Genomic DNA, 15,293 nt, shown 5'->3' on the forward strand with positions numbered 1-15,293 from the left:
ATCAACTTCAAAAGAACATAACCAAGAGATCCCCATTGCTTCATGCTAAGTTATGTTTCACTAGAATTGTAAGATATAAGTCAAACCCACTGATGTTACTTTTTTTCTTTAGGTCAAATGAGCAGATTCAATCAAATGCTGAACCAGATTCCAAATGATTATTATTCCAATCGTAATCAACCAGGACCTCCAGGTCCACCAGGTCCTCCTGGCAATGCTGGACCGAGAGGTGAACCGGGAGCTTCAGGCAGTTCTGGATTCCCAGGAACACCTGGTCCTCAAGGTCCACCTGGAGAAAGAGGTGAGTGTTTATGCAACCGCATATACTGCAAAACCGCTAATACATGTCTATAGAATGGAAACTGCACTTTATACTGAAAATAAGTTACTCTGAAATTACCTTATAACACTGGCTAATGGACAATATTGTAGCAGAAAACTCAGTGATTCTTCATGTCTTTATACCCTTTTAAGGTTTACCAGGAGAAAAGGGAGAGAGAGGCAACCCTGGAATTGGATCTCAAGGTCCCAGAGGGCTTTCTGGACCTCCAGGTTAGTATAAATAGAAGGCAATGCTTTCAGCTGCTTGCTATGATAATATTACGATACTAAATCCATGGTTAATTTTTGCACAGAGGCTGGGCATGATATGTAATATCATTGGACATGTAGATATTTTTCCTCAATCAGAGGTATTATAATTACGTCAGTAGAGAGAATACCAAGTAACCCTGGAGCCTAACAGAAAAACCCAGAATAGGGCAATACTCCACCATGAACACCTTTAATGGCAACAATGGTAACTTTTACAATCACAAAAATTGGGGTGTTTTGTACCACAGTTTGAATGGAAGGGCAGATAGGAAATGTACAGGAGTGTTACATTTATTACAGTGGGAGCCATCAGATAAAAAAGCCGCACACAAAAAAAATGATGTACACTACAAGGATATTGGTGACTAAGTGACTAATTACATATAATGATTGGAAAAATTATTACAATTTTCTCCTATTATAATAAATTGAAGCCCCACCATCTCTTATTGCAGGATTTTCATATTAATTACAATGTAACAAAGAAACAAATAACAGTGACTGGGAAAAACAGTATACTACTCAATGTATACTACATGTACAAATATATATATATATATATATATATATATATATATATATATATATATCTTGTGGGGAGGGTAGCTTGGTAGCATCTATGGTGGGGACCAAATCAGGGACACAAAATCTGGTGCAAACAGGTTTATTTATAGTAAAAACAGCAAATTAAATAAACCTTCAGGTAAAGTACAAAAATAAGCAAATAAAATACAGCCTTAAGTTCAGGCAAAGAGAAAAACAAAACTCCTGCTCGTCCGAGCTCTAAATAATACAGCATAAGGCTAACTGTATGTGTGGCTTACTTCTTTCCACATGATCAAACAAAACATAAGTCCCAGTTTGCTCTAACCAAAACTCACCTCTGCCCTGAATTGTAGGCTCTGCAGTCTTTTATAGGCCTGTAATGAACCTAGGACCCCAGGAATCTGGGATATATATCTGGGATATATATATATATATATATATATATATATATATATATATATATATATACTGTATACTACATCACAGCTTTAAGACTCAAGTTTGAAGTCTGTTGCGACTAATATCATGTGTATTAGGGGTGGGATAAATTCTAATTACTCTAAGAAGATACCTGACTAAATATTGTAGAAGTTTTCTATCATACTGCTCTGTAACATTTCCCAAAATGCCCAATATTGCAAATAACTATTCAGTAGTATGTGATGTTACAATTTAAAGCAGTCCTTAAAGAACCCAGTCCAAACTTTTACTGAAAAGAGATCTTCTACGGGATGGCCTTCTCAATAATATTACCAGTATGCATAATAATTTGGTCTGAGACTCTTCCCTGGAGGGGGAGTCTGATGCTTTCTTCCATTCTGATGACTATAGAGCAGGTCTTATTTCTGCTCCTTGACATCTTGAAGTCAAAGGGGGATGGAAGCCACTTGGATGACACAGATGTTATCCAAGTGCATTCCACTATGAAATTGGCTCCCTCTTGGCTTGCACACTCGGTTGTGTGCATGTAGCCTAAGCAATTTTAATATGGAAATGGATATCTATTGTTACTCCAAAATCCACATTACTGAGTGTGCTTCTAAGTTGTTATAAGATGGAATCCTAGGTCACATATTGTCCTGCAATCCAAACATACAGTGCTCTAAGCTGTTCCTCACTATATGAACTGATTATTTACTGGAGACTTGGCTGTAGAGAACTTTTCTGGTTGTTACATTTTATTCTCTAGGTAAAACATGATTTTTTCACTACCACATGTACAAGCTTGCAGTATTTTATCCTCATTTGCTTTTACATTTACATTTTAGCTTACCATAATAGTTTTTGTTCCAAAAACAACATTACTTCATCTGCCCCTGGGCCACGGAGTAGCATAGATGATGCACTTCTACATTTTAACTAAAATCCAATGCGCTTTAAAATGGAGTAGTTTCCCCGAGGATATTTTTATATCTCAGCAGAAGAAACAAACCAAATGATTTATTCTTATTGTTCAATACAATTCACTTTTTAGTTACAATAGACATTGTATATGTACCATGCACTATGAAGTCTAGGGAATTATAACCAGCAATGTTTGGTTCATTTTTGGTTTCCTCATTGAAAACATATGTCACATTTAACATTTTTGTCTTTACATTGTACACATAAGTCTAGACGGTTTGCCTGCCAGATTTATTATTAGACTTGCGTTAAAACAATAGAAAACAAACCTCAAAGAGTATTTCCTTTTTCAAAACCAGGACCACCAGGTGACTCCAGGACAGGACCACCAGGATCTCCAGGCTCCACAGGGCCACCAGGACCTCCTGGTCGCCCAGGTAGCCACGGCGTTAGGGGTCCTACAGGTCCACCTGGATACTGTGACGCATCATTATGTGCAAGCATTCCTTACAACGGTCAAGGATATCCAGGTACGCTCATTTTACCAAATGTGTAATTTCTGCAGCTTATAGTAGTATAGTAGCTAATATAGTTTTACTAACATAGTTTAAACAGATGCATACATGTCTAAATGTCTTCCATAATTACACGCCTAGAAGCATACTAGAACATTCATGGGATTATTAAGAATGTGTAAAGCATTCCTTGAGCTCTTAATAACAAAATATGGTATGAATTACGTTCTAATCCCATCTTTAAATACCACCAAGGCTGTAGAGTAACCAAACCCCGGATAACTTTGCAGACTGCTTAGCATGTGTATTAAGCACTAAAGGCATAATGCTGTATTAGATTAATCAATTAGCATATGTCTTAAAGGGGCTTTTAGGTTTTTATGATTGGTGGCTATCTAACACTTGAGACCCCCCCCCCCTCCCCAGTGATCAGCTGTTTGAACTTCACATTCATTTGTCACATGATGGGATAAATAATAATAATAATAATAATAATAATAATACATTTACACATTTATACATCAGAAGTAGCATTGCTTATACATTGGTCCAGTACAATGTGCTGTACTTTGGTTTTCAGCGAAGAGACCTCAGCGCTCACAACTGAATCCCTTCAGACCTGGGACCTCCTTTGATCTTTAATTTATGATCTGTCCAAAGGATAGCTTCCCAATCTGTAAGGTCTGGTTCACATCTGCATTCAGGTTTACATTCGAGTGATTCGCTTGGGGACCCCCCAAAGGGAAGCCTATACTCAGTAAAAAGCAGTTACCCAAAGGAAACCTGTGAAACCCATAGACTATAGATTATAGTCTATGGCGTCCGCAGGTTTCTCAGGTAACCACTTTTTAATATATATGGGTTTCCATTTGGGGGGTCCTCAAGCAGACTTCACGAACGGAAACCCGAACACAGATGTGATCCAGGCCCAAGTCTGGAAAAACCCCTTTCAGCAAGATATTATTTTAGAAATGTAAATCCCATAAAGAGGTGGAGAAAAGTCTAAGCAGTTAAATGAATCATAAAACATAAAGTAGAAGTAAACTGATAAACCTAAATTCTAACCCTATCAGCTAAAATAATGACATCTTGATTAATTTCCCTAAAAATATTGATTACACAAATCTCTCCATTTACTAGTTGAACAGATACATATATTAATAGAAGTCAGCATTGTGGCAATCATAGCTTCTATATTAAAAACTAGTTAATGTAAGCCTGTATGCTGCGAGGGGAAGGTGTAGAAGGCCATTTTTTATTACTTCACATAATACTCCTCATTGTAAGAGGAACAGTTTTGGTGACATATAGAGTTCAGGTGATATAGTACCAGCCACAGCCATACCTAGGTAGATGGGGCAAATAGCCATTTAGGCAAATCTATTCTATGCTTATCAGTATAAGTAGTGTATGTAGGGAACAGAATGTACCTCTTTTATCTAAGGCCCAAGTATACCTGGAGCCCATTATCATCTAACACCTATTTCCTGTATTAAAGACCAAGATGAATGTGATTCTGTGTATGTGGATTACTTGTGTACTTTTTTTCCAGGATTTTTTTTTTTCATTTTATTTAAATTGTACAAATTGTAAATTGAACAGCGCCAAGGAATTAGTGTTTCTGTAAAATAAATAATAATAGCTGTAACTACTGATGTGCCTGAACAAAGAGAACTAAACTACTGTACAATGTATAGTAATGTATAAGAGGAAGACAATGTATTTTCATACCATACTTTTAAATACTAACATCATCTTTGACCTGTTACAGGTTCCGGCTAACACATTTTATAAGCCTCCAGTGCTGCTTACAGTTTGAATTCATGAAAATCCTGTTTCTGAGATGTTTGCGCACGTACTTACTCTGAAATGATTCTTTTGGGAAATTTCACCATGGATATAGCTAATGACCTATATTGTCATCATAAAAAGGGGAAACTGTTCTTTATACTAACAGCATTCGTATGGGATCAAGACTGCGATGTAAACTTACAAAGTCTGTTTGCATTCTGTAGTGAAAAAAATCATGTCAAATATATGAAAAATATAAGGCCTCAGTTACGCAAGAGGTCAATATAACTACTAACTACTGTATCTGAGGTAACCCTTTTTATATAGAGATTTAACATAAGGAAATAGAAATAATGTATGTAAATAATAAACTAATTGTGGCTTGTAAATGATTTTATCGGATCATATCCACTAAAATCAGTTAACATTTTTTACCATAAGCTAATACATTAAAGCCTGCTGCTTGCTGACTGCTAGAATAACCATTGACCCCTTCATCCTATGTATAATCTACAATGCTATGGCTTGTTGGACAAGATCTAGTCATGCATTACATGCTTTTCATTATTTATTATGACATATTAGGGCAATTCACAATCCAATTATCATTAAATTATTACAGCTAAAAAAATCTGAAAGATATAACATGGCACAGTGTATACTTTCAGTATAATCTATCTATAACAACCCTGAACTGGTTTACAGTACACTGATATTAACTGGTGCATAATTGTAAGTAACCTGGTTAACAAACGGTTAATTGTCTGTGCTAAGTATTTCTACTTGAAGTGGAAAATATTACATACATATATATATATATATATATATATATATATATATATATATATATATATATGTATATATATATATATATATATATATAATACTCAGACAATTACCTGCTATAATCTACCAAAATTGAATTGTATTTCATGTTCCCTTGAATTAATGTGAAAGGATAATTGTCTTGTTCAATCGGACAAATATTTTCAACCAGAACCTTATCAGCCTGAAAGCGGACCCATTGAGCCTGACAATCAAGCTTACGTAGTCCCAATGCCACCAGAAAGTCCAGATGATGACTATGAACACCATGAATATGCTGAACATATGCGCTGGAGAAGATCCTTGAGAAAGAATGTAGAGAAATCATAAATGGTTGTGTATTTTGTTTACTATGTGTGTTATTTCCTTGTGACCTTGATCAACAGATACATGCAAAGTAAGCAGATCGTAAGTTTCCGCAAGTCCCTTCAGGATACTGCCATCTTGAAATGCACTTACATATATGTACACAATTCATTTTCTGTAAGTGCTGCATCGAGTAGATCTTACCATATGAACCACATGCATTTTTTTGTCTGTTGCTCTCTATATTTGCGTGTAAAATAAGTTGTGCTTGCAGTGTCAATTGCCTTGTCCTAATGTGTGAATACAGATGCTAATTTTATTGTAATTTTACATAGTACAAACCTAAACCAGGAACAAACTTCCAAGCAGCTTTGTGTCTGAACAATGTTGCCTGTACCCTACATCGAAAATTATATTGGCACCTTAAGTAGCCATACCATCTGTTCCGAAATTACCTCTCCCATCCAAAGCCTCGATTATACATTGTGGGGGATATAATGCTTTTATACTCTGCCTACCTTTAAGCATCCAGAAACCTTTTACATAGCTAAATATACTGTGCCCTTTGGGTTCAGGATTATATTGTAGACACATTTACAGTTACATTTATGTCAACTTGCAGTCGATCCTGCAGAAAATGGAATTGCATGTTTGTGCTGTATATTTAGTATGGACAATTTTCAGAATATAATGTTTTCAAAGTTTCTTAGTTTCTTAGTTCTCAAAGCAGTTCGAAGACTATGACAATAGATTTGCTATTTCAGGATTTTTAACTGCAAATTGTGAATTTCACTGCCTTATATTTTTATTTATTTCTGAAAAAAGAGGTGTTTTTCAATAAAACTACTGAAAAGAAATACATTTGTTTCCATTGTATTATTCTATAGAACAAACAAACATGCAATTTATACATACTGTTATTATTTATGTTTCATAAACAATGTTAAGTCTAAATGTACAATACAATATGCATTCAGGATTCGTAACTATAAGGGCCCCAGAGTCAACACTTATTTTCCCCTTACTTCCCCGTTTATGAAGGAGATAGTGTTAAACTATCATCTATTGTCACGAGGGACACAGCTCATCATATCGGTATAGGTTAGGCCTGGTTCACATCAGCATTCGTATTCCGTCCGGGGGAGTCCGCATGAGGACCCCTGAATGGAATACCGAACGCAACTGCAAGCGGTGTATATAGACTATAATGGGGTCCATGTGCTTGCCACCAGATCTCTGCAGGGACCATGCAGACAGGAAAGTAGTTCACAATCTACTTTCCTGCCCACATGATTCATGCGGACAGCGCACTGCAGGCACACAGATCCATTATAGTCTATGTGGTCCATGTGCTTTCACTGCACACCACTTGTCAATGCGTTCAGTATTCCATTCGGGGAGTCCCCATGCGGACTCCCCGAACGAAATACCGAACGCAGATGTGAAAAAAGGGTAAGGAAGACTAAAAACGGTAAAGTTGGGCATGCACATGGATAGGTATTAGCTAAACTGGAACTAGCTGAAAATAAAAAAAAAATATATATGTGGTCTTAAAGAATGTCCTACAATTGTAGATATGTCAGATCATATAAGGATTAGCCAATTGGATTTCACCTACCACATCCTTTTTTTCTCAAGGAGACAAGCTGCAGCTTTCTCCTTTTACCATTTAGCGCTCATGCACTTATTGAGCCAAGCATGTATATGTATAGGAGATTGAAAACTAAAGAGGAAAATGCCATTATTGTACTATCCTTCATAGGCTGCCACTGGCTGAAGATTATACTAATCTGCTGGTTTATAAAATTACTGATAGGGAGATATTGTAATTAAGAATGACTGCTACAAGCTTGATGCTAATTACAATACTCCTGGTCACTCACATGGAAGAGCAATAAGATTGTGGATCTTGTAACTGAGGTCAAATTAAGGGATTTGGGTTCCACTACACACCGATATTTGTGGTTTGGGATAAAAACAGACTATGACTGATGCTATACTACAACCAAAGCATTCCATTTTATAGAGACTTGGAATAACACAGTAGGAGAGGGTGCCCAGTGGGCATTATTAAATGGCATCTAAACTATAAGTCAAATATAGTTGGTATGGTATGATAACGTGGTAATAAAATGAAAAAAATAAATAAATCAGTTTACAGAATTTATAAAACAGAAGTGTAGATGACAGATAGATGTATAAAATTAGACAGAAAACATATTAATTCTGATAAAGCATCAAATTTGTTAATTACGGGGATAATGGCTTATAGAAAACAAAAAGACAGTGTCTTGGAGCAAATTATGTGGACCTGTAATGGGAAATAGAATGTAATGGGAAATTCATACAAAATATATGACTCAGATATACCAAATGGGTTATTGTGATCAGTTACAAACAACAATGAAGCATGTAAGGCTAGGTTCATATCTGCCTTCAGGTTTCCATTCGGGGACCCTTGAAAAGAAACCTAATCCGCATTAAAAAAGCAGTTACCATTAGAGATGAGCGAACAGTGTTCTATCGAACACATGTTCGATCGGATATCAGGGTGTTCGCCATGTTCGAATCGAATCGAACACCACGTGGTAAAGTGCGCCAAAATTCGATTCCCCTCCCACCTTCCCTGGCGCCTTTTTTGCACCAATAACAGCGCAGGAGAGGTGGGACAGGAACTACGACACTGGGGGCATTGAAAAAAATTGGAAAAAGTCATTGGCTGCCGAAATCAGGTGACCTCCATTTTAGACGAATAGTGGATTTCAAATCCGGGTCATATGAGAATGTGAACTTTGTGACTATGAGACAGGGATAGCTGTACAGGCAGGGATAGCTAGGGATAACCTTTATTTAGGGGGGAATGTTATTAAAAATAACTTTTTGGGGCTCTATCGGGTGTGTAATTGTGATTTTTGTGAGATAAACTTTTTCCCATAGGGATGCATTGGCCAGCGCTGATTGGCCGAATTCCGTACTCTGGCCAATCAGTGCTGGCCAATGCATTCTATTAGCTTGATGAAGCAGAGTGTGCACAAGGGTTCAAGCGCACCCTCGGCTCTGATGTAGCAGAGCCGAGGCTGCACAAGGGTTCAAGCGCACCCTCGGCTCTGATGTAGGAGAGCCGAGGGTGCACTTGAACCCTTGTGCACCCTCAGCTCTGCTACATCAGAGCCGAGGGTGCGCTTGAACCCTTGTGCACACTCTGCTTCATCAAGCTAATAGAATGCATTGGCCAGCGCTGATTAGCCAATGTATTCTATTAGCCTGATGAAGTAGAGCTGAATGTGTGTGCTAAGCACACACATTCAGCTCTACTTCATCGGGCTAATAGAATGCATTGGCCAGCGCTGATTGGCCAGAGTACGGAACTCGACCAATCAGCGCTGGCTCTGCTGGAGGAGGCGGAGTCTAAGATCGCTCCACACCAGTCTCCATTCAGGTCCGACCTTAGACTCCGCCTCCTCCGGCAGAGCCAGCGCTGATTGGCCGAAGGCTGGCCAATGCATTCCTATGCGAATGCAGACTTAGCAGTGCTGAGTCAGTTTTGCTCAACTACACATCTGATGCACACTCGGCACTGCTACATCAGATGTAGCAATCTGATGTAGCAGAGCCGAGGGTGCACTAGAACCCCTGTGCAAACTCAGTTCACGCTAATAGAATGCATTGGCCAGCGCTGATTGGCCAATGCATTCTATTAGCCCGATGAAGTAGAGCTGAATGTGTGTGCTAAGCACACACATTCAGCACTGCTTCATCAAGCCAATACAATGCATTAGCCAGTGCTGATTGGCCAGAGTACGGAATTCGGCCAATCAGCGCTGGCCAATGCATTCTATTAGCCCGATGAAGTAGAGCTGAATGTGTGTGCTAAGCACACACATTCAGCACTGCTTCATCAAGCCAATACAATGCATTAGCCAGTGCTGATTGGCCAGAGTACGGAATTCGGCCAATCAGCGCTGGCTCTGCTGGAGGAGGCGGAGTCTAAGATCGCTCCACACCAGTCTCCATTCAGGTCCGACCTTAGACTCCGCCTCCTCCAGCAGAGCCAGCGCTGATTGGCCGAATTCCGTACTCTGGCCAATCAGCACTGGCTAATGCATTGTATTGGCTTGATGAAGCAGTGCTGAATGTGTGTGCTTAGCACACACATTCAGCTCTACTTCATCGGGCTAATAGAATGCATTGGCCAATCAGCGCTGGCCAATGCATTCTATTAGCGTGAACTGAGTTTGCACAGGGGTTCTAGTGCACCCTCGGCTCTGCTACATCAGATTGCTACATCTGATGTAGCAGTGCCGAGTGTGCATCAGATGTGTAGTTGAGCAAAACTGACTCAGCACTGCTAAGTCTGCATTCGCATAGGAATGCATTGGCCAGCCTTCGGCCAATCAGCGCTGGCTCTGCCGGAGGAGGCGGAGTCTAAGGTCGGACCTGAATGGAGACTGGTGTGGAGCGATCTTAGACTCCGCCTCCTCCAGCAGAGCCAGCGCTGATTGGTCGAGTTCCGTACTCTGGCCAATCAGCACTGGCCAATGCATTTCTATGGGGAAAAGTTAGCTTGCGAAAATCGCAAACTGACAGGGATTTCCATGAAATAAAGTGACTTTTATGCCCCCAGACATGCTTCCCCTGCTGTCCCAGTGTCATTCCAGGGTGTTGGTATCATTTCCTGGGGTGTCATAGTGGACTTGGTGACCCTCCAGACACGAATTTGGGTTTCCCCCTTAACGAGTTTATGTTCCCCATAGACTATAATGGGGTTCGAAACCCATTCGAACACTCGAACAGTGAGCGGCTGTTCGAATCGAATTTCGAACCTCGAACATTTTAGTGTTCGCTCATCTCTAGTTACCATAGGAAACCCACGGACCTAATAGACTATAATGGGCTTCATGTGGTTTCTGTTCATTATCCGCATGAAAAGGGCAAAAAATGTGTAAAGAAAAGTGCTGCTTGAATTTTCCATGCGGAGAGGGGAATGGAATCCCCAAACGTAGTGCAAGCGCTGGTGTAAACCTAGCATAACATGTATAGCCTTAGTGTTATTGCAAGACATCCACCACTGTTTGGAAAAGACGAAGGCATTGTGTATAATCACCAAGCAATGACTACAAAATTGGAATGAAGTTTACGCTCACCCTTTTGTCTAATAACGGTTCTTTACACTTTATGTCTAATTATACAATGCATTTCAAGGAATAACACCCATTAATAAAGTTTACAAATGGATCATAAGAAGATCAGTGAAGAAGCCGTGCTGTATTGGTAGGAAGCTGTTGGGTGGGTCTCCAGAAAAATTTTCTCTGGTGGGTCCTGGACCCTTCAGTCTGACACTGCCCATCAATATATATTTATATAAATTGTACATATATACAAATGCAAATATATATAAATACAATCAGCATAAAAATAAAACATGTATATATAGTGAAAAAGAAATATTAAAGTAAGACTGTGTACAAGTTTTTCTTAAAGTCAATAAGGATAAAATTGAGGAATCAAACTAAGCAACTTTAAATGTGAATATATACACGTACGCATAACCCTGTGTGTGGATAGAGGAAAAATGTGATATATATAGATAATAAGTCCTCTACTACTGTTGATCATAAAATGCTTTCCATTGCTTCATTAAGAAAAGAAGGAATTAGGGTATTCATCTTATAAATCCAAGAAATGTCTCTTTTCTCTAATGTTTCATAAATGGTTGTTAAAGGATTGGGGAATATCATCTTTTGGAGTAATAGTGAACCCATCAAATTTACAATCATGATGTATGGATGCATCACGGAAAACACTATGATTGGGATACCTACTTGTAACACTAGAGCAGTGTTTATTACAATGTTCCCTAAGGCACCTGGCAGCCTGTCCTACATATTGAAGGCCACAAGAACACTCCAAGGAGTAAACGACAAATGATGAGGAGCAGTTCAGAAAGCCTTTTATGGGAAATGTTTCACCCATAGTTTGGCTCGTAATGTCTTCGAGGACTATTCACTGTATGACATTTGGATTTTAAGTGGTTACAGTGGAAGTCATTCCATCTATGTGGATCGCCAATAAGCTCTTAAGAGACTTGACTCTTCTAAATGTAATCCCAGGTCTTTTGGGGATGGCTGTCTATAAATGGAGATCATTTAATAGGACTGGTCAATATCTGGACAGGATACATTTAATTAAGTAGTGTGAAAAATGGTAGTGATGAAGTTAAGTTTATAAATATTTTCCTTAAATATTTTCCACACTTAGAATATTGTGCACAATTTTGGGCCCTGATGTACAAGAAAGACATAAGTGAACTTGAAAAAGTGCAAATACGGGCAACCAAAATTATTAGGGGAATGGGTGGATTAGAGTACAATGATAGATTAACAATCTTGGGGTTATTCAGTTTAGAGAAAAGATGTCTACGGGGAGAACTAATAACAATGTACAAATACATGAAGGGACACTACAAAGAACTTTCTAAGGATCTTTTTACTCCTAGGCAGTGAATGTGACAAGGGGACACCCTCTACGTCTGGAGGAGAGAAGGTTTCACCAGAAACATAGAAGGGGATTCTTCACCAAAATGAAATATATTATGCTCCAAAATGAATTCTCTATTAGAAAGTTTCTTTGACTTGTTGACATCTGGTTGTCAGCCTGTAGGACTGCAGAAATGGTTTCTAGCTCCATGTCATATAGATTATAACTGTACAAGGATGTGACATCTAGGATCATTCATTTGTTGGCAGATTCCCATACTACTGGGAGGAGTCCATCAATCAGATTTGCTTAATCTTTCAGGTAACTACAAATCTCTAGAGATGACAATCAATATACTGAAAAAAGTTACTAGTCAAAGAATTGATACCTGATATCATGGGCTCTTTTTAGGCAAATTCTAAACATGGCAACCATAGAGTAAAATGTCTTTGTTGTTTCCCTTGTGTTGTATGGAATAAAAGGTGGACTTCGGTTTCAACATAGTGGTGATGTGTTTAGAAAATGGTCCCATAATTAGTGACACATAACAGTTCCTAGCTATGAGGGTACGTGCATGTGTGGTGGGCAAGGAAGGAAGCCACACGTTCCCTCATGATGATGGTTTCATCAAGGTTTTAAAAGTTTTGATTAAACTTTTTTTTAGTATTTTTGCTCTTGTTTGGTAATTAGGGTGATAAAAGTATTTTTCAGTTCTGCTAGTGACAGCAAAAAAACTCCGGAAATACAAAAATTAGACTACTAATAAAGTAGAACAACTTGCATTTTAGGATGACCTTAAAGCAGTAAATGGCTAAGGCATCACAAGGCATCACAAGGCTAAGGCATCTAACTAACAAAAGGTGATAATGTTGTCCTAACTGTATGTCAAAAGAACTCTAATCGAGAGAAGTGTGTATAAAGCTTTAGCAGCCAAAGCTGACCAAACCATCAAAACCTAATATTATTATATCCTGAAAGGCTGCAAACCATCTTCCTGAATGTCTAATTCAGTTACAGAGCCATTATTTAGTTATCTGTATTGGTTTCTGAATCCACTTTTGTTGTACCATCTTAGCCCATTGACACCAATGATATTATGGATCTGGTAACTAACGTTTCAAGCCAAGATTGATGTGAGGAGTCTATATATTAGAATTTTTCACAGGATTAAAAGGATTGTCCTGTTCCAGTAAATAATGTGGTTTTCTAGATCCTTGCTTGCTATCATTCTTTCTTTACTTCCAATGGATCATCCAAGGTCATGTGATATACAGTCTATGGTCATGTGATGGACACCCATGACCTTGACTCATTACAAGACAGAGCTCTAATTGCTGTGACTATAAGTAGCGGTGTGTGTCCATCACATGGCCATGGACTGATCTTTACTTTATGGAAGTAAACAATGAATTACAGCAAGCAGAGTCCTAGAAAGCGTTGAGGAATTGATGGAAGGTATGTTGGAAAATTGTATAACTTTTCATTATAAAACTAGAATATCTATTTCCTGAAACTGGATAATCCTTTAATGTCATGCAAGTAACTCATTTCTTTGATAGTACAATATTGAAATTGGGGCCGGGCACCACAGAGAGATGTTTTAGGTGGTATCAATTGTCAGTGACACAAAGCTAAGAGATACCAAGCAAACATATGCCAAAAAATATATATAAATGTAAACAACTCAATTATATTATATACAAAGAAACACAGGCACTAAATATATTAAAATGCTTAATAACATCAAGATATACATGGTAGTGAGTCTATTTATGTCCCTGTCCCTTTTAATATAGGATTGACAAGGCACTATTTCAAAAAATATAGCAGTGGAAATATCACAAATAAGGGAACACCTTAACATACAGTGGTGTTCCTGTGAACACAAACAGATTTTAATTTGTAGACAACTAATCCTTTTTTGCAAATATAAAAATAAAGTAAAAATTTACAGTTTTACACATTTTTTCTAATCATGTTAGTGGTGACAAACTGTTGTCCTGATCCATTGCCAATTGATACAACCAAGAACGCAAAAACAGATTTTGCTGGAATTGGTTTCAGGTACCATGTTGCATTTGCCAAGTCCTTGTGGTACAAGCACAATGATTCCCCCTGTGCTTCGAACACACCCGTGTCACAACCTCTTGCCGCCTCTTAATTAATTCTGTTCATGCCCCTCTTCATCTGTTGATCATGTAGTATGCTCATGTTACGGATCACCGCAAAATGGTGGACCAGGCATGGGCAGTCGGCTCTGCCTGAACCTAAAGTGGCAGAGCAAACTGTGCATGCATGAGGTTTCATCCCCATATAGCACAGTATCAGATGCCTATGCAAGGTAGAAGATCAGAAGATGAAGAAGGGCATGAACAGAATTATCTAAGAGGCTGCGAGAATTTATGACGTGAGTGCTCTCAGAGCGCAGGGAGAATGCCGACTTTGCTCCCTGAGTGTAATTTGCATATCACAATACACAGTATTTTAAAGAAGAAAAAGCACCCCACTGTTTGTTACACAATTTCTCCTCAACATGGCAATACCCCATAAACTGCTGTATGTATACCTGGAAAGAAAGCTATTAGGCTTTTAGTAGGATCATTTTGCTAAAATAGTTTTTTGTGCCATGTCTCATTTGCAGAAACCTAAAACACCAGTACAAGAAAACCCTAAACATGACCCAAATTTGGAAACTATACTAGAGATGAGTGAACAGTGAAATATTCAATATTCGATATTTGATTCAAATAGCCTCTCAATATTCGACTATTCAAACGAATCTCAAATCCTATTATAGTCTATGGGAAAAAAGCTTTGTTTAAGGGGAAACCACTATTCGACTCAGGAGGGTCACCAAGTCCACTATGACACCTCAACAAATGATGACAACACCTC

At 38.4% G+C, this 15,293-nt stretch overlaps 1 protein-coding gene across 1 annotated transcript in view; it reads left to right on the forward strand.

Moving 5' to 3' along the window:
• Positions 1-6,774, forward strand: part of COL12A1 (collagen type XII alpha 1 chain) — a 124,026-nt gene extending 117,252 nt beyond the window's left edge. The window contains exons 63-66 of the mRNA XM_075268312.1: positions 113-301; positions 475-552; positions 2,844-3,014; positions 5,788-6,774. Of these exons, the coding sequence (XP_075124413.1) occupies positions 113-301; positions 475-552; positions 2,844-3,014; positions 5,788-5,945 (596 nt within the window). The 3' untranslated portion in view covers positions 5,946-6,774. The remainder of the gene's footprint in view (positions 1-112; positions 302-474; positions 553-2,843; positions 3,015-5,787) is intronic.
• The last annotated feature ends 8,519 nt before the right edge of the window (positions 6,775-15,293 follow it).

This window comes from Leptodactylus fuscus, chromosome 3 (assembly GCF_031893055.1).
Source record: "Leptodactylus fuscus isolate aLepFus1 chromosome 3, aLepFus1.hap2, whole genome shotgun sequence".
NCBI lineage: Eukaryota > Metazoa > Chordata > Amphibia > Anura > Leptodactylidae > Leptodactylus > Leptodactylus fuscus.